Source organism: Parasteatoda tepidariorum, chromosome 9, assembly GCF_043381705.1.
Source record: "Parasteatoda tepidariorum isolate YZ-2023 chromosome 9, CAS_Ptep_4.0, whole genome shotgun sequence".
NCBI lineage: Eukaryota > Metazoa > Arthropoda > Arachnida > Araneae > Theridiidae > Parasteatoda > Parasteatoda tepidariorum.
The window spans coordinates 65,781,983-65,807,845 of record NC_092212.1 but is presented as its reverse complement, the minus strand read 5'-3'; the positions used below and the strand labels follow the sequence as shown (position 1 = coordinate 65,807,845).

At 28.6% G+C, this 25,863-nt stretch overlaps 2 protein-coding genes across 7 annotated transcripts in view; one reads left to right on the top strand and one right to left on the bottom strand.

Annotated features, from left to right (window-relative positions):
• The window catches only part of LOC107457202 (trafficking protein particle complex subunit 11 gry), a 50,942-nt gene extending 34,320 nt beyond the window's left edge, over positions 1 to 16,622 (bottom strand). Inside the window, exons 1-11 of one of the 6 annotated variants that reach the window (XM_043052586.2) lie at positions 16,406 to 16,622; positions 12,120 to 12,391; positions 11,015 to 11,184; positions 10,214 to 10,284; positions 8,677 to 8,791; positions 7,343 to 7,442; positions 5,669 to 5,742; positions 5,167 to 5,263; positions 3,400 to 3,533; positions 2,365 to 2,506; positions 1,149 to 1,239 (exon numbers count right to left, since the gene is read on the bottom strand). In XM_043052586.2, coding sequence (XP_042908520.1) covers positions 1,149 to 1,239; positions 2,365 to 2,506; positions 3,400 to 3,533; positions 5,167 to 5,263; positions 5,669 to 5,742; positions 7,343 to 7,442; positions 8,677 to 8,791; positions 10,214 to 10,284; positions 11,015 to 11,184; positions 12,120 to 12,323 — 1,198 coding nt within the window. In that variant the 5' untranslated portion in view covers positions 12,324 to 12,391; positions 16,406 to 16,622. Of the gene's footprint in view, positions 1 to 1,148; positions 1,240 to 2,364; positions 2,507 to 3,399; positions 3,534 to 5,166; positions 5,264 to 5,668; positions 5,743 to 7,342; positions 7,443 to 8,676; positions 8,792 to 10,213; positions 10,285 to 11,014; positions 11,185 to 12,119; positions 12,392 to 12,758; positions 12,815 to 16,238 lie in introns of those variants that run through there. The other 5 variants (XM_043052587.2, XM_043052589.2, XM_071185928.1 and 2 more) reach the window with 5 other exon arrangements.
• Positions 16,623 to 16,832: 210 nt separating this feature from the next.
• LOC107457205 (hepatoma-derived growth factor-related protein 2) lies at positions 16,833 to 24,693 on the top strand. Its single transcript, XM_016075305.4, has 2 exons — positions 16,833 to 18,925; positions 24,105 to 24,693. Exon 1 carries the CDS (start codon positions 16,996 to 16,998, stop codon positions 18,907 to 18,909), a length of 1,914 nt encoding a protein of 637 aa, XP_015930791.2. The 5' UTR covers positions 16,833 to 16,995; the 3' UTR covers positions 18,910 to 18,925; positions 24,105 to 24,693.
• The last annotated feature ends 1,170 nt before the right edge of the window (positions 24,694 to 25,863 follow it).

Here is a 25,863-nt window from a genome sequence, read left to right as displayed (position 1 = left end):
TGAAGTTGATTTTGTTTATTTGCTGTTATTTTATTGTTTGCAATGAATCTGCTTTTGTTTTTTGTTTACCTCCACTTTGAGCGATAATTTACTGTAAAGTTCACCAACTTCACCTGGATAATCATGCACATAAAAAAAACAGGCTAAATAAGAATATTAATTTAAAAAACTAAAATTTAGAAAAGCTAAAAATTTCATACCAAAAAAACACCCAGCAAAAAATTGAATTTGAACTAACTATTTAAATTGGTGTTTTACAACTGTTAGAAAGATCACAAGTAGTATGTAAAAGGCAAAAAAATTTAAAAGTTTTTTTAACTAAACAACTGATTGGATGAAGGGATAAAGTGACATTTTAACGGAATAAATTGGTATGAAAGCTCATAGGTTGCTCTTTCTCTTAACTGATGAAATAAAGATTATGCCTTGCTCTTTTATTTCTTGTCTGAAAGCTACCGATTGGCAAAATCTATAAGACCTGACACTCATTTCAAGTGTTCATGTCTTAACATTCAAAATGTTAGTATTTTAAATTGTGTTTATAAGAGAGCTTTCTAAGGTTGTTATTAACTGTTGATTGCTTCCCAATCTTAAAGAAATGAAAGACAGTCTCTTAGTACCTTTATTTACTGAGATCTGTGAAACTTAAATATCCAAATTTATTTAAAGACTATAAAATTATGCAAATTAATTACAATAAAATTTTTTTTTTGGAATCACAATTTTTAAAAAAATGTCTTTTGAAAAACTCTTTCTACTAAGCTGTTCAGTGCTAAATGTTTTATGCTCAGCTTAAAGGGACAAAATTTTTTGATCACTTTTCTCACTGAACTAGCAAGATCACATTTCCCATATTATGCATTGACTCCTTAAAATTTAGGTTAAAAATTTTAGGTAATTTATTTGGAAGAAAATTTTGTTTTGCATCTGATTTTTTAACTCAAAATATAGTCTGCTAATTAATTAGCATATTTAATGCCTATCCCTAATACTACTAAATGCTAAGTATCATTTTAGTAAGTGAAAATCCAATCAGTAGATAAAAAGTTGTAAAGGGAAAAGGTTGGGAAATATTGCACTAAAAGACAATCATCACAATGCACACATAACATTAACAAGTTTTATTTTAAGAAAAATAACTTAATTACTTTGACTACAAGCTCTCCATGCTCTTTGGCCATAAAATTCCAGTGATTCTGATCCCTCTAACACTGAGAAGTCAGGTTGATCAGCCATGTTCTAAAAGACACAATTAAAAAAAATTATATTATATATATTGCAATATTTTAAGGATAACTTCGAACAGCAACTAAACTACATAATTTAAAAAGCATGCCAGAGTCAAGACTGAATAAAACCATTTTGATGCATTAAATTTTTGTGAAAGAAATAAAAAAAATGTATTCAAGAGCATTAAATTATTAAATAACTATGTCTTGAAGTTTTGAGAAAGAAACATAATAAATTTAGGAATATTTATTAGAATTATATAAATTGAGCTATCATGGCCGAGCTGTGATTGTGAAGGATTGGGCTTTTATTCTAAGTGGAGATTTGAAACCCAATAGCTTCTGATTAATTAGCCAATTTGTCTTAGATATAAAGGCAGTGGCCCTCATCCCCCCCAAGCTCTTGGGCGCATTTATCCCCCCTCCAAAAAAAATTTGTTAACTTCTCCCTTCCATGTTAGCTTTTTTTATTTATGTACTTAAAAAAAAAAAATTCTCTTGCCTAAATTCCCCCCCCCCAAACTATTCGTTTTAGTTAGTGTAAAAATCCCCCCCCCAAGCTTTAAGTGGGCGCATCGTGTGCCCAACTTCTCCCCTGATGGGGTCCCCTGTATAAAGGTGACATGTGCACAATGATTAATCACATAGCCGTAGGTCAAAAAATTCTGGTCCTTTAATCTTCATGACCCCAGGACTATAATGGGCAATTACAGAAAGGCTTTACTTAATTTTTAAAAAAATCATGCTTCCTTAAATAGTCTATTAAAGATTTAATAACTTTTAAGCATTCAATACTTGATAACCATTTAATATTTAAACTTAGAAAAAAAATAGCAAATTAATGTAAATCAAGCATTCTTACTTCAATTTTAAAAATATCAGATCTTTTATTTCTTTTAAGAAAAATCATATATTTTAATTTAGTTCACTGAGTTTTGCACCAAACCTACAAAACAAAGCTACTCTTTACTGTGTTAATATCCATAATGCCTGCCTTGAAAAAATTTTTAATATAAAAGGTTTATGAGATGAGGTATAGACACAAAAAATAAATAAATAAAAATATGAAGCAAGTAAATAGGTTACATATGGTACACTATGAGAAAAATTTAGTAATATAATAATCATACTATACCTTGCACAGTTTGTAGCATAGTGACTTGCGATTTGAAGCATGATTTGCTGCTTGTTGGTAATAAAATCCTGGATGTTGTGTTTGTATTGCAGCCAAGCCTTGCTGTACAGCTTCCTCAAATAAATCTCCAAAATGACTAAATCTGAAAAGGGAAATATTACACGTACAGCATTTCAACTCAAAAAGATTTTGATATCAAAAAATAAATACTTGTAAATTAGCAGAATAGAGGAAAAAATTTAATCTTCGATAACAGTTACAATAATTGCTAAAATTACTGACTACTGTTGCACAATTACGGTCTTAGTTAAATTCAATGTCTTGAATGAGTTTTATTAGTTTTTTGTGACGATTATTTCCCTATTATACTGACTGATTTTAAATCACAGAAAATTTTCACCAAGTTTTTTCAGTACATCACTTACACTGTTGTCTTAAGTGTTGAATTGAGGATAAAATAAAATAAATAAAAATCACCTTAATCTGTATTTTGATTTGTCTGTTTGTTTGTGGGAAGAAAAAATAATAAATGTCTTAAAAATAAAACTTTAAAATTAACACCACGTCTCTCACGTTAGACCTACACATGTCTCAAAATTAGTCTTCTAAGCTTGATAGTCAGTAAATTGAGATATATTAAACATATCTCATAAAATTAACATATTAGCCCTAATTTATACTGATTACACCCTAAACTAAATTACCTTAAATTGTTATCTTAGCTATCTTTTATTTTGTGACAAAAGAAAGACCAAAAACTCTTGAGTATGTTAACAAGTAAATTTCATAGAGAGGAAAAAAAATCCTAAACACTCACAAGACTTTCGAAAATTTAAACAAACAACTACAGCTATAAGTATAAAATCAAAAATAACATTAAAAAATACAATTAAAGGTATACAGTACATAAAATGTAAGACATAATAGTAGCGAATTTAAAGATATATATTGAAATTAAATAACTAATTCACATAATAGCTTTTAAAAAAGTAAGAAAGGTCTTAAAACAAAATAAAAAGCAAATAAAATATTTACTGTTTTGACATCCAAGCACTGTGTTCAAAGGCCAATTCTGGATGGCCAACTTTATTTTTAAATATATCCACATGATTTCTAAATTGAGAAATGGCATCAAGTGGAGCTCCATTCAGAAATGATAAGTGACACATCTAATTATAAAATATAACACAATTAGAGAATATATAACTTTAATAACAAAAAGGGACAAGAAACTAGTTCTAAAACACAACATATTAAACATTTATTGTAGGGGTGTACAACCTTTTTTCAGAGAAGGACATATCTTCCAACTTATAATGGAATTTCCATAGTTTGAAAAAACTAATTTTAACTGAGGTAGCAAAAGTAATGTTGAAATATTTTATTTATTTAGAATTATAACTATATAAATTACATAAATAATTTAAACAGATCAAATAATAAATTGCTAACGACCTGAAGTACCTTCAAACGTTTTATAGAATTTCTATTTATTTTAAAAATATCTGCTTTAGCTTGCTATCATTTGAAAAAATATTCAGCAAAAATCTCAGGTTTTGAACGAAAATTTTTTTTTTTTCTTTCTTTGGCTTTAGAGATCTAATGAATAAAGATTTCACATCAAAGAATCGAGATCTAATAAATGAAGATTTCACATCAAAGAATCATAAAAGTCATGGGTGAAAATATATTTTTTACTTTAAAACATTTTAAATTTTGTACACTTCAATAAAATTACATAGCGGCATGTCTTTAACTTTTCTTGTGGAAACTGAGTATAAATTATTTAAATAAATACTTAACATTTTGTTTTGAATATGCTTTGCTTAAAAGAAATATTTTAAAAAAACTTGAAATACCAAAAGTTATACGCCAATCTGGTGACACGTTGCCACTGTATTACAGAATTTTTAATGTTATAATTTTGGTGTTCCTCAAAGTTTATTAAAATTAGTTTGAAAAATAGGCATAACATTTCTGCTCGTAGTAAACATTTCTTCGTTTAGCCATTTAGTTTTCCGTTAACTGTTTGATAGGAAATCACTACCCATTCAAAATCCACATTTGGTTTTAGCCTTTTCCCCTTTACTTTATATGGGATTATAATACTTTTTAAATCAAGCAACTAACTTTTCCAATTACACTTAAATTGGAAATATTTTATTGCAAAATATAGTTTTCAAACAAAGCAACAACTGCTTTTTCACTTCAATTAAAAAAAAAAAAAAAAACTTGTTTCTCATGAAATGAGATATTTAAAATATGGATTGACTTAAAACTGTAAGAAAAATTTTAGTGAATTTCCAAAAATAGTTTTAATGTTTATATGATGACCATTGGAAATAAAGATTCAAGGTTGCATGTATTTTATATCTGCAAGTTTCTACTCAGTGAAATTTATAAATCCTTTATACTACTTTAAATTATTGGGGTAATAGCATTTGCATTCATGGTCTTTTATTTCTGCTAAAAAAAATGTTTTCTAAGGCAAATCATTGATTATTTATTTCTAAATGCACTTGAAACTTTCTTCCACTTCAAAAATAACTCAAGACTGTCACTTTTTACCTTCATGAACTCAGATCTTTGAAATTTAACAAGCAAGGATATAGTATAGTAAGATTATAATATTGTAAGATTGTTCTCAAAGAAATCTCAATTTTTTCAAAATAGGCATTAGGCATTTAGTTTTATTTTATATAACTGTATAAAATTATGACTGAGAAAGATTCAAAATTTAAATTATATTTTCATGCTAACTTCACCTTAAAAAAAATACAAATATATTTATTTAGTTTATACCTTGTAATTGATAAATCCAGCAACAGTTTTAATTTCTAGCATGTTGGTATCTGATGCTCGGACTTCCATCAAATTGGCATATGCTTGCTTGTAATTCCTGAACACAAATTTATGCATGTATGTTATATACATATTTCACAAGTAAAATAATAAGTTTGGTCAAAACTTTAACAAATTAAAAAGAACCTTTTATAGCATGATCAAAGATGTAATTCAGAATTATAATCTGAACACATAAAGTTAACAAATAGCTGCTATAAATAGGAAGAATTTATAACACTTGTATAACAACTAAAACTTTAAAAAAATCAGTTCACTCTTTAATGAAAGATGAATCAAAGTTTTTTAAAACTTTTACAACGCTTCATAGTTGTATAGAAAGTATAAGCAATTAAGATATAGCCTGACAAGAATATAATACAAATAATTGTGGAACAATAAATGAAAAAAAAAATTGATTAACAGGTAACAAATAACAATAAAGAAACAACAGGTAACTTACTTTAATGACATTGCAATGTCTTGTTTCAATTCAGTTAGGAATGCTATCTTAAATTGGTGTCGTACGAAAAGTAGCTAAAATCAAAAATATTTTTAAGTGTTGAAAATGATTAATTGAATCACTGACATGATTCAGTAACTAAAATACAAGCACCAATTCAAGGAAATCAATAACTCAAAAATATTTAACCAATAAAATATTTTTTGTTAAAATGTTATTTTAATCCTTTAATAGATGAAACTTTTTTCATGTTTTTATTATTTGTTTCTATCATAATAAATTTTTGAAATTTTTTTAAAAGTGTCAGTTCATGAATGGTTAAAATTCTGCCTCTGTGCTAAAGTCTATTTTTTTTTATTTATAAAAAGCAGATTAAAAAAATCAAACACTTAACAAATTCTTTTTATAAAAGAATAAATAATAGGAATCTTTAAATATCAGATAATATATCACTAATTCATGCTATAAGCTCGCTTGTTCATCAGTCTCCATAATTGTTTTGCTTGCTCATCAATCCCCTTGATTGTTTCTCTTGCTCATCAATCCCCTCGATTGTTTCACTTGCTCATCAATCCCCATAATTGCTTCACAATCATTATTTTACTTTCTTAAAACAGATTATTACATCAGTATTAAAAGTTATTCAATTAAAAGGTCCAATATTTTACAAATTTATGATCCTTTAATCCCATATTAGCACAAATTCGGGTTCTACAGATTTAGTTTCAATTGGTATAAAATTTAATCCTCATAATTTTTTTTTCTTCTGGTTACCATTCTAACTTTATGACCAAACTTGTTTTTGAAATTATTTAATGTTCAGATAACATAAAAATAATAATTTTTTGCTACTGCAATTCGGATCACTAGATATAATTTTAATTTTAAAACAATCAGCCAGAGAGACGTTTTCATTGCATCTACTGACAAACTACAATAAGATTTCCACCTATTAGATTTAATTGTGTTTGAGTCGTGTTCCTTTAGTAAATGTTAAGAGTAGTTACGAGAGATCACTACAAACTTGTGTTTTGATTTATCTCACCACTCACTGTCTGCTTTTTTATTTATCTTTTCTTTTAACCCTTTCTGGTGCTGAGTAGAAAGTCGAGCAACATTAATTCAACAAATGTTGCAAGTCATTAGAAAAGTAAAACTGATTGCTTTTAAACATTTCCTAACCACTATTTTACAAACATCAAAGAGCTGAAGTGTGTCACTCTACTTAGAACATATTGTCTTGTCTAGAGTTGCACTTGCTAATGTTCGGCCTGACAAAAATTTTCCACTCAAATTTGCTGTCCCGAAAAGGGTTGAAAAGGTAGCGTATTACAGTACAACTACAAAAAATTCAGCCCTACAGTAGTGTTACTATAGTGTTATTTTCAATTATTGCTTTTTCTTAACTTTTAAGACAAATTAATATTGTTCTTATTATGCTAAGAAAAAATTAAGTTCACCATAATATAAAAACTGATAGACATAGTGAAAGATAAAAAATAATAATAATTCTGGAGCTCAATTGTGGATATGGCATTAAAATATAAAATAACAGATTTTATGATTGAGTGACACAAACAATAAACTATTTTGATTTTTTAATGTGTTTAAGAATATTAAAAATAACAAGTTATTGAATAACAAATCAAGTTGATAAAAAATATTACAAATTACCTGATGAGTTGTCTTATTTAAGTGGTCCTTATGGTTTTTAATTCTTCTACTTTCATGATGATAGTATGTTTGAGCCAGCTCATAAAAGGCATTTTGTAACCTATTCATATGATATTTCAATTATTAAGTAAAAGCATCAATAGTTTATTAAAAAATTTTACTAATCAGGCATCATACTTTAAACAGCTAAATTAAAAGTTTGATTAAATTTTTCTAAAACATAAGTTTTTATAATTTTTTTTCTTCATTAATCTTTCAAAAAACATTTTAACAATGGGTGCAATCAGTGTTGAGTGACCTCCTTCCCCCTTCAAATCAAAATATCAACTTGGATGACTTTTATTCTAATGATTGGATTTTCACAAACTAAAAATCAATCTCTGTAGAACTAAAAACCAATCTTGATTTTTAGTTCTTGAAATTACTGGTAATAATGATGCAAAGAATTGTTTTCAAATATGTTATTTTTTTATTTACAGTACTGTCATTTTCTCACATCTTAATTTTGTGAGCTAATTTTTACATAAAAAAATCAATGAAGTAGTTCTTGTTTGTAACAAGCTATGAAGATAAATCAAACAAACATATCTTGTAAAAATTACTAACAGAAGGAAACATTAATAAAAAATGTAATTTTTTTTTTTTACATTTGAAAAGATAACTGATTTGAAGTTATAAATTTTAAGAAGCATAATTTCCTACATATAAACCACAGATTACCTGTTAAAAAACATATAAGCTGCCAATGCGAATAATTTGCTGCTGTGTATTATCTGCCGAAATTACTTTTTGGAAACTGATATTAAGAAATTTCCTGTCAACTTTCATCAGCAATAAAAATGTAAGGAACCATTCACACAGGATTAAAAAAAAATTGCGTAAGCGAATAAGTTATTGGAAATATAGTTACCTGCAAGAAATCTCCTTTTAGGTACATTCAAATTATAATGTGTATTTACATTACTTCCATCATTAATAAAAGTAGATTGCTGTGTTAGACGAATACATTGATAATAGAGCGGTACGGATTATCCAACGAAATTTTATTTGGAAGGGAGAATGTGACGTATGCAGATTATATTCTACCATGGATAATACACAGTAAATTACGGTACTATTGCATTTAAACACATAAAAAAAATTTTTGAGATCATTATTGCGTAGCTTTACAAAAGACTTCAAATTTTAAAACAACTGAATTAATTTCAATAATTTAGAATCCCAATATTTGTCACTTTAATGCACCCTTTTCTAAACATTTTAATAATTCTTTTAGATATATGTTTGTAAAAATGCAAGTCAAATGATAAAAATACCATTCTTAAATATATTACCGTAGTGTGTATCCATACAGATGATCTGAGTGTGGCAAAACAAAAAGAGTTTTTCCAGACAAATCACAAGCACTACATAATGAAGCCGCTCTCTCAGCTGCTATTTGATCATCCGCTAAAAACAAAATGAGATCAGCACCCTTGATAGTTCAGACAACAAGAAATATATTCTGAATTTCAAATAAAAATATGAGGAGATAGTCATTCTCTGGCATATAATAAATAATAAAGAAATATCAATTTCAGAGTAATTACAATGAATTTTTGAAAAGTAAAGATACAATGCTGCATAATCACTTGAAAATTTTTTAATTTATTAAATGTACATTATAAATTACTTACTAGTACAAGTCTTATTTTTCAACATAGTTGCCACCATTGCCAAAGCATTTGCTAAGTCTTTGTAGAAGCTTTTGTATTTCCAAGTAATAGAAATTTGTCACCTGTTATCGGAACCAAATTTCAAATTCCGTTTTGATAACATCATCGCTAAGAAAGTTTGGCTCTGCAGCATCTTTTTCAGGTAATGGAAATGTGAAAGTCACTGAGTGATAGGTCTAGACTGTATGGCGGATGATCTAAAATTTCCCATTTGTAACTTTTAAGTAGTGTTTTGAAGTGTTATGTGAGGATGAGTGTTGTCTTGGCAGAAACAAACCCCACTTGTCAGCAAGAGCTTGCATTTATTTTGAATTTTATGTCTCTTGTATACCTTTTTTTATGACCTTTTGCATGAAGAAAATGTATTAAGGAATGCACTTCACATCTGATGCGATCTTGAATTAATGCAGACATAATTAAGATATGCTGCTTAAACAATTTGCACCATAAAAATGATGAATGACCTTGAGGGAAAAGTGAAACATTCAAGGTTACAATAAGTTGTTAAAAAATTCACAGAAGCATTTCCTTTGCTGCTATTGGTGAATTATCTTTACTTTCCAAAAAAGCCTTGCACATTTCTTAACAAATTTTAACTAAGTGTTCATGTTACAAATATTTATCTAAATTTCTTATTTTAACACTAATAAGAGTTAAAACATTATATTCACAAACATGCCTTTTAGAAATATATATATTGCAAAATCTGCCCTCCAGGAAAAAATATTTATAATACAAATGTATTTAAGCAATATACTTTTCAAAATTAAACCTACAACTTGAAATTAAATGTATAGCAAATATGTTTTTTTTTTTCGCCTACAGGAAGAAATCTACTACTGGGAAATTACAGTTGTAAAAAAATTGCATTTTTGCAATCAACTCTATATGTTTATAAATAATAATTATTTAGTAATCTACTCTACAGGGACAGAATCTTGTTTAAAAATGGGAAATTTATTGTGAATCACATTTCAATCCGTAAATTTTTTCCGTACAACTTTTAAAAATTTAAAATTTGTATTTGACTGGAAAAAAAATTGGCTAGACATTTATTTTTTAAAGTAGTTAGAGCACATTTGATGGAAAAAAAACATATAATTGTAGAATTATAAAATTATCAATTCTACGAGAAGAATCATAAAATTGTACAAACCACCAGGAAGGGCAGCTCGTTTCTGAATTAGAACCAAAGCCACTCTAGTAGATCTACCTTGAAGACTCCCTCTAAAAGAAATTTAAAAGGAATTAAAATATGTAATAAATGAAATATAATGAACAAAAATTGGATATTCATTAATGCTATACTTTAAATCTTAGGTGAGCATTGAAACAATTTTAAGGTACAGAACATTATGCTAGTTCAATTCATGTGGTGAGAACAGCAAAGTAAATCTGAATTTCAGTTACTTTACTAAAGGAAATTTGCAAAAACGCAAATGAAATCTTAGTTATCTTTACATTTAGTCATCATTAAATTAATGTATCACTAGCAGGGATGGCAAGTTTTTTCCATAGCGACAGAAATGCCTGAATGAAATAGTTTTCCTTCAAACAACAGGGAGAAAAAAAATTCACGCATTTTTATTATTAATAATTGTGATGTAAATGAAATAATATTAATTTTGGCTAGTTGCTTTTTAGTTTAAGGCTATTTTAAATAATAGTATAAAATTAAAAGATAACAATTGAAGGAAAAAAATAAATCTAAAGAAATTGAAGTCCAGTGAAAAATCAGAACTCTTCCACAGCCTCAGAGTGCAGCCAGTCTGGGATGGTGTTTAGTTTATCATTTAATTCCAACTAAATCTGTCACTGTTATTTCAAATAGCTTTGAAACTTTTTTTTTAAAAATCTTTTTTAACAACACATTGGATTGAATATTTACAAATGGTGTTAAAGGAAAAGCAGAAAAATGTAGAAAAAAATTATTAAATTTTTTTCCAATGTTACTAACCTCAAAATCTCTAACTTAGTTGCACATTCTAAACGCTTTTCTGACCAGACTGGACTGTCCCAATCTAAATCAACAAACTGCACTGCAACAGCTGGAACTTCCGTTAAATGTTTACTTAGCCAGTTTGTTTTCAATATACCTTTAGGTACATAACGGTCATAGGATGCTCTCTGGAAAGAAAAAAAAATAATCACAGAATTTTACTTTTTCTCCATACTCCATAGTAAGTATAATAACACATTTTATCAATGATAGTAAGTATTATTCTCTATTCTTATTTCAAAGAAATATACCTTATTACAATCAGATCTTCTAATAATACGAAATAACTTTTTAAAGACTGCTTTTCCCTATCTAGTATCTACTTCGATAGCTATTTAAATACATACTTCTTCCAAGAAAAAATTATTTTAGTCACGAAAAGAGCGATATCTTTTGTTTTATTCTTTTAGCATGAGAATATTGTTATCAGGACTTCATAGAGTAGAAATCTTTCTAACACAAACCTCTAAAAATGTAATGCTATGTGAGAATTTTATATGATACAGATCATATGATATATCACAAAACTTACTAAGCATGGCAATATACAAAAGGAACGAATCAATATTGATTTAAAATAATTTTTAAATGAAAATTGTTCAAAACAAAAAATATATACACTTACAAACTATTTATTATTTAGGGAACATAATTAAAATTATGAAGAGCATTAGAACCAAAAACAACAAATTTATCAAGTTCAGGTTGCCTTAGAGATTGTAAAGTCAACATGGTTTATGAAGGATTTTAGTTTATAGAATTACATTATATAGACCTTTAACAGTACTGAGAAAAGTGACAGTAAAATGTTTTTTGCTTTAGTTAACTAGTTTTGGTCCTGTAAACTAAAGAAAGTAACATTTATTGCTTTTCTTTTGAAAATGAATTTTTGTGACTATGACTAATGAAAAGAAAATGGCTTTTTTTTCTTTCAAAGAGATAAAATAGTGACTAGTAAGGAACTCTCGATACATTATTTTGTCCACTCATCTTGCCCCAAATTACTACAGAAAACATTACTGTGTGATATTTCAGCAGCTATCCTGTTATAAAGCATTTTTACCTTAGGTTTTGCTTTGGGAAATTCATGTCCAGGAACTAGCAGCTTGAGAAAAAGTGGCACTCTTTCTTGCCGATTAGAGTTAAAAGATTCCCATATTGTTCTGTGAATAGGATTATTTTCCACATCAAGACCACAAATAGCAATATAAGATGAAGGTGTTGATGTTAATTCTGGTGGAAGATCTCCAACATCTAATGCATTCATATTCTAATCTAATGTATTCATCTATGCTACAAATAGAATTTTATGCGAAGGTAAGAATACTACAATCACTGAAATGAAAATATAATTTAACTTGTAAAAATTATTTTTAAAATCAATCATAAAATATACAGGAATGTCAGATATACTTAATAAAGTGAAACCACATTTTACAGACACTTCTCAAAACAAACACCTCTCATTGCGGACATTTTCAATTCCTTTTGAATCTTCTATGAATAAACCATTATGTACAGCTCGCAAAATAAAAAAGGGAGTACCAAGAATAACTTTTCATCTTATGATCAGATATTCACGTTTTAGGATTCAATTTTAAAGGTTTGAGGTGGGGACCTCAAATATGCCAATTAATTAGTGCAGACGATATTTTAAATAATGAAATCAGATGCAAAATATATCTTCACTGAATAAACATACCTTTTTTTGACAAAATTTGATTTCTGACTCCCAAAATGTATGGAGTAGCTGCAATCTGGAAAATATTGTCATAGTTTGGTCATGAGAGTAATCAAAAGTTTGGACGACCGATTTTGTATTTTGCAATGTAAAATTACAGTCTTTAAAATTATGTAAAAAATTGTGTACCTTACATTTCAAATTTTTTTTCGACAAATATTTAAAAAAATAATAAATACTTACTAAAAGTGATATTTTTCTTGGAATTATCTTTGGATAAACGCATTTTATAGTTACAGGCAAACAAAATTTCCTTCTAAGCAAAGGTTCTCAAGATATGGCGAAATAAGCAAAAATAAAATTAGCACTAAAAGTTTCAAACTTTGAACTGCTCTCCTGACGAAACTATGGAGATCCTATTCCCCATATTACGGCTACCTCCTATATTTTGGGGTCAGAAATTTGAATCTTTCGAAAAAAAAGCATGTTTATTCAGAGAAAGTACATTTTTGTGACCGATTTCGCAACTTAAAATATTCTTTGCGCTGATTAATTAGCACATCTGAGGTTCCTCCCTTGAATCATTAAAATGTAGTCCTGGAACATGAACATTTGATCATTACATCAGAAGTTATTCGGGATGATTTTTTTAAAATTTTGCACCCTGTACTCTCAGCAAAGCACACACACCCTAGGATAAGGATATTCATTTATGCTTCAAAACAATATTTTTAAAATCTTCAAACTAGACACCACTTTTTCTAGATTTAACTAGTAAATAATCAATCATTCCCCTGTCACCTTCTCTTACCTTTGCAAAGAAAGGAGAGAAAATGATGGATTGCTCATGTGAAATTTTTGTTGTTGCTTCCAACCCCAGCTCAGATAGCGGAACTATACCAGATTCATGATGCCGTGAGTCTTCAAATAATCGAGGAAAAGGAGAGGTCTCTCTAGAACAGTGTTTCTTAACCTTTTTGGTATAATGGACCCCTTTTCAAATTTTTTTAGAAGTCACAGATCACCCCCTGTGAAAAAAATTATTGCAAAAAACATCAATTATTAGAAAACATTTAATTTTATTATTTTAATAGTATACAAAATTTTTAAAATTTAAATTTTTAATATGAAGGTTGCTGCTGCTTTTCCTTAATTAATAAATTGGATTGGGGGGTGGTATTCGACAAAGCAACGCACATATCATGTTCAACATTCAATCGATTTCGATATTTTGGGTTTATTGTCACAAGTGTGGAAAATCCCGCTTCGCAAAGATTCACTGTAGCAAATGCAATTATAGCTGCCATAGCTCGCTTTACAAGCAATGGGTAGGCTTCCAAACATTTTAAAAATTAGGAGTAGTCAGCGGACCCCCAAAATATGACTCATGGACCCCTTAGGGGTCCATGAACCACAGGTTAAGAAACCCTGCTCTAGAACCTCTTCCATGGTGAAATCCAGGCAATCAAGTAGATGGTGAGGACTAGTCCTGCTAGAGTTGCACTTTTTACAAGTTGGAAAAAGTTTAATTTGTCTACTAAAAGTGAAGCTCTTAGTATGCCCACTGACAAATCTACAGGTTGCGGTTTGGTCGGCACGTGTACCCTGAAGGTCAAGGGCTGTGAAATTTTTTGGACAGTGGTATCTTTTGACCTTTTCATCTGGGCAACTCAGGTTATGACACCCCACATGTTGAAATGACACATTAAATACTCATAATACATTTTTCATTCCAATCAATTAGACACATGTTTTTAATGCAGCTGGATTAGAAAAAAATAAATCAGAAATCTAGTCTTTGAGGTGTTTGTATAGAGTAAACTTTTATTCAGACTTATGACAAATGAAGATTGTGATTATAACAACTTCATAGGGCCTGCTGCCTTACAGATCTGTACCTATCTATAGGTATTGTCAAATTTTTTTTTAGAAAATTGCACGGCTCAAGGTAAAGATCTTTCGGAAGTTGATAACATTTACACAACGACTCATATCATCACTTAACAAATTTCTTCCATAACTGATTGAATACCTAGTTTCGATGATATTGGTAAAAAAGATAAAATAACTGAGCATGTACCCACATCGAATCAACCAATTCAAAGCACAAAAAATAAATAAATAAATATTAAAAAATTTTTATTGAGAAATGCAAACGAAAAGACAATTGAACAGGCATTCATAGATATTGTATTTAAAAATAAAAAGCAAGTCAAGATTACAAATTTTTTTCCACTTGGTAAGTATTCATTTTTAAAAAAATATGTTTAGATTTTTCTAAAGTTTGATTTCACATTTTCCTGCTTTTCAAGTTCTTTATTGATAGTCCAACAGAAAATTTAACATACAGGATCCGCTAAAATCACATAAATTAAAAGTCACTAATACATGAAAACCAATCTAATACCCTTTTGGGAGTTTTAAAATTCAAAACAATTATTATTAGCAAAATATATTTATTTTTACTAAAACATGTATACAAGTTAAGTAACACACAAATACATAAACTAGTCCAATATCTTTTTGTAAAATTTTGCTTACGAAGTAAAAATAAATTTGCCAACATTATTTTTATGAAGATTCCCTAATTGATAGCTGAATTAAACTCTTAACTTTCTCAGTAAATTTCTGTAAAACTATGCACTTTCATATGTAGTTAGTCAGAGCTCATTCTAGGCAGGGTAAACAGGGTGCAGCACCCTGCTGCCCTTTTAGTCAAAAGAATCCACCCTGTTGCCCCTGAAGTAAATTAGTGCCCTGATGTAATAGAGTCCATACTCTTTCTTTCCTCAACCCTTCTTTATTTTTCCACCAAACTCTACAATGGATTTCTTAAACTTTTCAACGCTTTTTATTTAGTTTGTCGTAGCTGTCAATACATAGATTTATATGGGAAAGGAAAAATAGCTATCACACCCCCTTATTGCACTTATCTTTGAAAGTTTGCAGTTACTTCCACTATCATTAAATCATAATTATTAATAATTTTAATTATTAAATAATAACTACTGACACTTAAAAACATACATTTATTATTTTATTAGTATATGCATGCATTTTAAATAAATTACTAAGNCGTGACTTAATAGTAGATGTATTTTTAATTGTTAGAGGGGGGCACCAAAATATTTTCAGTGCTTAGGGCCTCAAGAGGTCTTAATCCGGCCCTGTAAAGTGGGGTAACTATTAAACCTACATGTTTAAGGGTATTTACGTACCTAATATGATTTACTTCTTCATGTATGATATGTTTTTTAGTGTTAGTGAAATGTAAAATTACTGAGTTTCATTTCACATAATTAAAGCTATCTTAAATTGTTATCTTTTCTACGAGAGTATAAGACGCTAAATTTAAAAACGAGAAATATAAACCTTAGGTGAAAAATGAATAATTTCGTAATAATCGTCTCTTTTAATTTCAAATGATGCACATCGTTCATATATAAGGTTAAATAAATAGGTAGCTTAAATAATTTTTAAATAGAATTTAGCTACTTATACCTCAAATCGGACTTCGTATAGTAGGCTTTAAAAATGTCAAGAATCTAAATAAAACCCGGTAGTAATTGTTTCTAAGATCTTATATTTAAAAAATATACAAAATTAAAAAGCATTAATTGCAGATTTACCATTTTTTGATACAAAAAATATAAAATTTCAAGACTTACAAAATTCTTTCGCTAACAAAATAAATAGCAGACGGTTTTCTTTCCCCCCTACTTTTCACGCTGCCATACCTAACAAATGAAAATTTTTATGAATGCTAAAAAATAAAATGCTGATAAATTCAAATTTAGTTAAATAATGAAAGCCATATTTAAAATATTCCTAAGATAAATTTTTTTCAACTTTTTTACTGCCATTCCCTCTGCATGCGATAGTCACCAATCAGATTCATTTTCCCATGAATCTGATTCGTTTGCAAAAACATTTTTATCCAGTGAAAATTATCGTTAAATCCTTGGTTATTAATTTAAGTAAATGTTTTTGATTATTAAAGTGTGACATATTAATTAGCTAAAATAATGTCGTAAGAATGTTTGACACCCAACCTGTTTCAAATAAAACTTGCATTATTTTGTTTTGAACTAGCTACTACCACTTTAACTATGATGGCAGCACGCTAATATTTGTAATCGCGGTAATTCCTGTGTTATTTATCTTTCGTATTTTGTTCTGGGATTGTAATGGTGAACAAAATAGTGTATTATCTTTGATTTCACATCACATTAAATCTGTAAATTTTGTTAATTTAATTATGTCTTATTATAAACCTGGTGATTTGATTTTTGGAAAGGTGCGTGGATATCCTCCTTGGCCCGCTCGAATAGAAGCGCCAAAACCTGGACAGAAAATACCGCCAAACAAATATCCAGTCTTCTTTTTTGGAACTTATGAAACAGGTATTGTTCAAAGCAAAGATATCTTTCCATATGAAAAGTTTAAAGAGAAATATGGCAAACCGCAAAAGCGGCGATTTTTCAATGAAGGTCTTGAGGAGATCGAAAATGATCCCACCATCCAAGGTCCTTCTGCTTCATCAACTGCTGATAAATCTGCTTCTGAAGATGAAAAAGAAGAAGAAGAAAATGATGAAGTAGAAGAAGAAGAAAGTGAGGAGGAAAAAGAAGACAAACCTGCTGTCAAAGTGGAAAAAAAGGGAAAGAAGAAAGAAGAGAAAAAAGTTTTTGTAAAAGTTGGTCAAGTTGTTAAAAAGCGAAAGAAAACTATAGAGAATGTTGAGCCTCAAAGAAGTCGTAGTGGTCGTATGATTAAAAAGAAAAAGTTTAGTTCTGATAGTGAAGGTTCTGATGAAAAAGATAGTGATGAAGAAAAGAGTGATTATGAAGAAGAAAAGCCTGCTAAATCTAAGAAGAAAGAGTCGTCTTCGGGGAGCTCTTCAGAAAGTGAAGAGGAAAAAAAAGAGAGTGAAAAATCAGAAGAATCATCTGATGAGGATTCTGAAGATGATAAACCTCTTTCAAAGCAAGTGAAAAAGCCTAAAAAAGAAGTTTCTCCGCAAATTAAAAAGATTTCTTCCAAAGTTGCACAAAAGGATGAATCTGAATCAGAAGATTCAGAAAAGGAGTCGGATGTTGATCAGAAACGTAAGAGGACTGATACCGAATCTTCAAATGTTGAATGCAATAACGTTTCAGTGTCATTAATAAAATTAAGTGACGAAACCTGTAAAGAAGCTATGTCCCCTTCAAAATCCAAGGAAAAAAAAGAGCCAGAAGATAAATCTCCTAAAAAAGAAGAAAAATCATCAAAAGCTAAGGTTGAAGAAAAATCATCAAAAACTAAGGTTGAAGAAAAAACATCAAAGGTAAAAGTTGAAGAAAAGACGTCTAAAGTGAAATCTGAAGAGAAGACTTCAAAAGGGAAGACAGAGGAAAAGACCTCTAAAGTTAAAATTGAAGATAAAGTAAAAAGTAGACTGGAAAAACCTTCAAAGGAAAAATCAACTGAGGAGAAAGATGTTAAACCTGTAAGGAGTAAAAGTGAAGAAAAGTCTACACAGAAAGATGATAAAAAGGCAAAAGAAGAGAAAGTAAAACAAAAGTCTAAAATTGAAGATAGTAGCAAATCATCAAAAAGAAAGCAGGAAAATGGCATTGACAAACCATCAAAAAAAGCAAAAACAGAAGAGGATGACACTAAAAAAGACCAAGAAGAAGAAAAATTGAAACAAAAAATAGAGAAGAAACTAGAAGAGAAAGAAGGAAAAAAGAAAGAAAAATTAGAAAAGAAGAGGAAGGAAAAGATAAGCAAATTACAGGTTGATGTGGAAATTAGTGCAAAACTTCATGAAATTGATGAAAAAATCAAAAGCAGTTTGAAGTTTAATAATTTAGATATTGAAACATGTTTAAACATGTTAAGTGAACTAGACACTATGCATTTGCCTGTAGGAACAATTAGAAAAAACCCTAATATTTTTCATACTTTGAAAAAAATACGTAAGTTTAAGAACAATGAGACTGTGAGACAAAAAGCTGAATATTTGTATAACAAATTTAAAAATTCTTTTACGGGTATTGAAAAAGATCGTGCAAGCTTAAGTAGTGTATCCGAAAAAGAGAACAAGAAACAGGAACAGTCTGCATCGGAACAGAAACGCGAGAATGAAACAGATGGGATTTCTCATGGCGAAGAAGAAAATACTTGAAATAGAACTTTTTAAGGTAATTTATTTTTTATTTCTTCTGGTGCATAATATTACATTCTTATCATCCCAGTGGCTGAATCCAAACGGCATTGTCGCGGAATGTTAGAGTTCTTTCTCAAAGAATTTTCTAGTTTTGAATATTTTAGTTTCCTTTTCTGCCGAAATTTTCAATTTTTTTTTTCTTCTCCATATCTAAGAGATGCTTTTTTTCACACATGGGGGGGGGGAAGAAATGTTCTTTATTTTTCTACTCTTATTCAGAGGACTGAAAAATAATGTAAATGTAATAAGTAAAAATTTCAATTCAGCGGAAATGTTCGAAATTTTTTTTCTCCTGATATCGACTGCACAGTTTAATCATCACTGATTCTATTGTAAATCTATGTTGTGCCTCGATCACTTTTTCAATGTTTTGCTATTAAAATTCTGCATGATTTTAAAAGTTATGATGCCGAACTCGAGTTGTCACATTTCGACTCTCTTTATTTTTGGTATTTTCATAATAAGTTCAAGCGACGATTAATTAAAAAAAAAAATTTTTTTTTTTGCATATCTATACCAAAATCTATGTGGTTATTAAAATCCTGATGCATTTCTCATATTACGAGTTTTAAATCACTAATTTAATTTATCACTTTTTGATGTGTTTTATGTGTGCTGATTTCATTCTCGATCTAAATTATTTTTTTCTTCATTTTTTATAAGCATTTTTTGCTAAGCTTTTACTCAAGATATTGAAAATCCCACATTTTTACTATGAGTTCGTTTTTGCCGATTACATCGTAAACCTAGATTATTTTTGTCCTCGGTTTTTGCAATTTATTCTCTTGCCTTTTTTAAAATTCTGTTTTTTTTTTTTTTTTTTGCACCATGCAAATTTTAAAGTATGCATTTAAATAAATACTTATTGTCGCGCTTTAAATGTGTTGATTTTATCCTATATTTGAGCATTTGTTTTGTCGCAATTATTGCAGTGCTTTTACACATAATTTTGATGATTCTGTAACCTTAACTAAGATGTTATTATGACCTATGAATTTTTAATCACGTATTCGTATGACCATTTTTGCTGCTATTTATTTGGGCATATTTCATCGTAAATAAAAATTAATTTTCTGTTTTTTTTTTTTCGGTATTTAGCGCCATGCATTTTTACTTGGTATGTCGAATCCAGATATTTTAATACAATACTATTGCAATCTAAAGATTTTGAAAACTGGAAGAAAACGTAAATTTTTAGACTGGCCCACTGTTTGTAATTTATTTTTATTAATTTTTTAGTAGCTTAGGTGGGTTTTTTTTTAGTTAAAAGCAAAAAAGAAAGTTTTTTATTTAAAATTCATGTAACATCTGATAATGCAAGAAATATATGTAGTATTTGAAGTTTAATACTAAATCAATATTGAATTTTATTTAGTACTATTATGGTTTTATTTTAAATTTTGTTCTAATCCTATAATTTTTTTTCTTTTATTTAAATTTTTTTTTTTTTACTTATTTGTAAAAGTGTTTTATTTTCTAAAAAATATACTACAGTAGGGAACCGATTATCCGGAACGGTCGGGACCATCGCTATTCCGGATAACTGATTTTTCCGGTTTTCTGAATCGCTACAAAAAGCCGTTTTTTTATTGTTANAAAAAATTGGAAATAATCTTAAAAATAAGAAAAAAACGATGAAGTAATACACTAATGATTATTTCCAAAATGATGGTAAGGTAAACATCTTTAAAAAAAGAAAGAAAAATCGAGAAATCTTATGAGGAAAAAAAATTTTTTTTTTTTAAATTGGGAGAAAATTTATCGAATTTCGTTCAGGTTTTTTGGTTTTCTGATTTCCGGATAACGGGTTCTGTACTGTATTACATTTTTTGATAAGAAAAATTGGTAAAATCTTAGAATAGCCCACCTCTTGGTGACTTTTTGAAATGTCTCCAAGGCGATTATTACTGGAATCAACGTTGCGTTTTGATTATTAAAAAAACAACAGCAATTTAAATTATTTCAAATTTATTAAAATATTTTTTTAATAGAATAAAAAATAACTTACTTTCTTCAAAACCATCGACCGCATCATTTCGCGTAATGAAACTCACTTGTTCTCCACATTTAGAGCATTCGTACCTTTTCGAAATTAAATGTTGATTCATGCACCATTCAATCACGGCTCTCTTACCTTTTGCATTCAATAAAGTTGGAAGTTCACTCGTCCATTTTCAACCGGTACCACACAAAAAGATTTTAAAAAGTGAAATAATGGTGGTAATAAATGAAATAATGGTTTAAAAATGAAATAATAAGGATGATTCTAACTGCAAGAGATCAGAAGCATAAAATGTGGAAGAAAGAATTTTTTTCTAACGAAATCCTACTGTTGTATACATATCAAATAACTAATCAGATTTAGGAATTTTGGTGGTGTGATCAGACGTTCAAAATAATCTCCCCAAAATATCTTCTGGAAACCTTGGTTGGCAAAATAACAAAAACTTGCTTGGCGAAACTTTAAAAAATTGTCATGGGGTGGGCTTTTCTGGGATCCACTTGAAAAATTTTGTGATTGGGACAGTTGTTCCCAAATATTATTCTGCTGATATCTAGGGTTCCAAAAAGGTATTGAAGAGGTTCCGTGTGTTAGTATTTTTTAAAACCAGTAATGAGTTTTGAAACCTTCGATTTTACCTCTCCAACCTATAATTCATTATTTATGCAATCTTTTGGTTGTCTTGATATGAAATAATTTCAATAAATGCCAATGAGATAAAAATTATATTTTTAAAAGAAAATATCTTTCTAACAGCTCTATGTTGAACAAATGATGAAGAAAAAAAAGGTTTTATTAAATATTACATTAGTATTTCTTATCGCGCTTTTCACATCAAAATAAAACAATTAAAGTCTTTAATAAAGAAACAAGTGATCCTAATGACCATTTTCAACTCTTAATAACAGTTCTTTTAAGTTTTCATCTAAAACTAGAATATAATTAGGCTTATTTTGTTCATTTTCAGCTTATTCATATTCACAAAAAACAAATTCACAACTAGAATTTATATAGCAGAGGGACTGTAAATTTAACTGTTGAGAAAAAATCTGATTTAAGATAATTAATGAGAAAAGATTTTCATTCCTCTCATTAAATATTTTAAAAATAGTTTTTTATAAGTTATGACATTCACAATTCAATAAACTTTATTTATAATGTCGGGATTCCACCAAGTAAAGGTTAATTATTTAGAGTTCCTTTGCCAGAAAAAAATCTGGAACCATTGGCGTAGAACCCTAAAGTTAATAAGAAAATTATCATATTTGCCAATTGCCACCAACATGATAAAATATGCATGTGGCCCTTTGTTAGTCAACCTGCTGCGAAAGTGGCCCTTTACTCAAAAAGGTGGGCCACCAATCTAATGGAAATGTTCTTAAAAATTGCAGATGGAAACATCAGTAACACAAAGGTTTTTTCAAAACTAGATAAAAAACAAACATTCTTCTTAATTTTTAGAAGGAAAATCCCAATGCTGAAAATTTAACTTTTCACGTCGCTATATTTTTGAATGAAAGGCCACATGACAAAGTATTTAGACTGACATATTGACATCATTGTTCTAGGCACTAGACTATTTTTTTCCAGCTAACATTGTAATATATTTGCATAAAATTAAATGCTTTTAAATGTTTAAAATTAGAAACTGCAAAACTGATTACTTAGGGAAAAAAGAAGAATCTGAATCAATTTATTAGAAAAAAAATTAGATAAATATAAATAATTAAACTATGGGAAAGTTCATGAGTTTTTTTTTTATCTTATTACATAATACATAAGTCCATTAAAAAATTTGTTCTTAGAATTAAATTTAAAAGAAAAATATTCTAGTTATTCAAATCAATGCAAGTTAAAACTTTGATTCAAAGAAAGTTTATAGGGTTAAAAAGGATTAATATTAAAAATGATTTTGAAAAAAAGCAATCGATAAACTATACATTGGTCAAAAACTATTTAATTAAATTCCAATTTCCCGAACTTTTTTAATTTTTTTAAAAAAAAATTATTTTTTAGATTTAAGTACATTGAAGATTAGCTGGCCGCATGTGGCTCAGGGGGGCGCAGGTTGTGCATGGAATAAAGTTTATATGAACCTTTAAAAAATTCTGTGTTGTCATAATAAAAACTGATAAAAAGATAAGTTAAAAATAAGCAGGAGAGACAGATAAGAAATCTTAGTTCATAAAACAAATCTTTAACATTGAAAATTACATTTACTAGTTATCTATATTACTGTACGGGTAAAAAGTTATAATAAATAAATAGAATAAAGTCTCTCAGAAAAGCTTAGTTAAAATGCTGCACTATAATTAAAACAAACAGCGAAAAAGAATCATTAAAAATAATGTTTTTTCTAAAAAAGGTGGTGATAAAATAAGGATATTGACTTACCTGAATAACGTTCCCGGACAATTTGTTAGCTTCATGGAATTTTTTTTACTATTTTTAAAAAAGAAAAATAAGTCTGCTTCTTTAAAAACAAGTTTGTCTTTTTTTAATTCCTGAGAAAAAAAATTAATTTTCATGCTTTCTCCTACAAATGCAAACCAGATTTAAAATCACACATCACAATTTCTATTTATGCGATTTAAGATTGAGCACCTTTTTTTGTATTTTAACTTTTTTTTAATCAAATATGACCTTTTGTATTTACATGATTTCGAAGTCACTATTATGATTCTTGTTCAAGTGTGTTGAAAATTATACATAGGAATTTGTTGTCACGTGATTTTAAAATCAAAGATCGGGATTCATATTTGCATTCATATTTGCTTGGTTTTAGATAGATTATTCGTATTCACGCAATTAGTATTAAATGTTGAGATTATAATTCACTCAATTTGAAAATCACACATTGAGGTTCATATTCACGCAATTTAAACAAATAAGATTTTGTCTCGAAATTTATATTAAACCGTTCATAACATTTTGTTCATTAAATGTTTCCTGCATACAATTTTTACTTGTTAAAATTTCATGTATTTTTCAGTCATTCAAAAACTGTTTCCTCACCAAGCAAGTATAATAACCTTTTCCTTGGTTGGGAAACCACCTGTCTGTGGAAACCTTGACTTATCTCATTAACATAATTTTATGACTTGTTTTAAGTTGGTCTAATGTGTCTTATTGAATTTGCATTATTTTGTAGGTTTTCATTCTGGATCAGATTGAGTTCTAATTTCAGCTGATCATCATCTCCTTGGAGCCAATGAACCAGTTATTGATCCTGTTCTCATCGATTGAATCATTGGCTTCAGCTGATCCTCATCAACTGAATAGACACTTTTAATTTAAAAAAAGCAGTTATGCTACCTAGATATTTTTTTCTTGTTAATGCTTATTTTATTTTTTGTTTGTAAAGCAACTGGATTAGTATATAAGGGTTATTTTTATTATATTTGATTTTAATGTTTCAGTATAGTGCAGATAATTACTATTACTGCAATATGCATATGATGTTGTTAATCTTGTAAAATACTCATTGTTTAAAACACTCGTTAATGTTTGTTGGCTGGTGTATTCATGTACAGATTTATTATCATTTAATGTCCAAACATCAAAACTCACCAATTGTATTTTAAAATGTGTTGTTTATTAACTGCGATAAAAAAGTAACATATTCCCATTTTTATCATTGTATTCATGTAGAAGTTTAATGACTCAATTTGAAACATAGTTTCTTTTTCCTTTTATGTTTTGCTATAGAAGTGATTAAAAAGTTATGCCATTGATTAAAATTCTCTAATTTATTTCAATTGCAACAACATACAATGACATATCTGCCAAGTCTCTTGTTTTTTTAACGAAGATTCCCGTATTCTACGACTATCTCTTGTATACTCTGTATTTGTTGAAGAAATTTTTAAAAAAATTGACGGTAAAATATCAACTAATGGTGAAAAATTCCTCAACAGATGGTGCTATTGCCAGTACTCAGGGCCGGATTAACCTATAGGCACGTGCCTAGGGCCTACGAAAAACTTGGGAGAAAAAAATTTGTTGACAAAAATAATTTAGCTTTAAAAACAACAAGTGTATTTTGCACAAAATTATGAAGATACAAATAAAAATATAATATTTTTCGGTAATAAATTATTTTGCAGAATCTTATGATCTAATATATTACTTTTTTGCGATTTTTGGATTCAACGAAATCTTGTATTATGCTGTCGAATTCCAAACTACGCAAAATGTCGTATTCAATAGACATAAGTGCGAGCGATGCCAAACGATCTTGATTCATTGTTGAACGCAAATAATTTTTTATCAATTTTAATCTGGAGAAAGATCTTTCTCCTTCTGCATTTGATCCAAGAATCGACAAATATATTCTTAATGCAATGTGAACGTTAGGAAAAGTATTCACAAGTTTATCTTTAATTTGAGCCTTCAACATTTCTTGTGCAGATTTATGTTCATATAAATTTGAAAATAGTAAAAATTCATCTACAAAGTTTTTCTCTAAATCGGATGAGTAAATTTTCACCAAATTTTGCGCTTTTAGTTTAATCTCAGATTCTGACAAATTTTTGTGTAATTTCCTTGTAATTCGGGTTCGATAAAACATCGATTAATGACACTTTTTGGTCGATCCAGAAAACTGGGAAATTCAGACATCCGGGATAGCGATGGTCCCGAGCATCCCAGATAATTGGTTCTCTACTGTATAAATATTTCTTGTAATTAATCTCACTATCAATTTCACTGTTTTCTTTGCTGGTTTGTTGTTGTATTGTTGACGTGAAGTGTTTACATAGTTATCGATCGAACTAATCATAATGGTATTATCGATATCAACTGCAATATCGGCAGTATGTCGGTATTGCAGATAAAGTTCGATAAACTGATTTGTAAATTAAAATCCATATTAAGAAAAATGTAAAAAAAATATGCAAGAAAATTTTAGC

What these genes read in the sequence shown, in the direction of transcription:
- LOC107457205 (XM_016075305.4), top strand. Translation starts at nt 16,996, where the DNA reads ATGTCTTATTATAAACCTGGTGATTTGATTTTTGGAAAGGTGCGTGGA.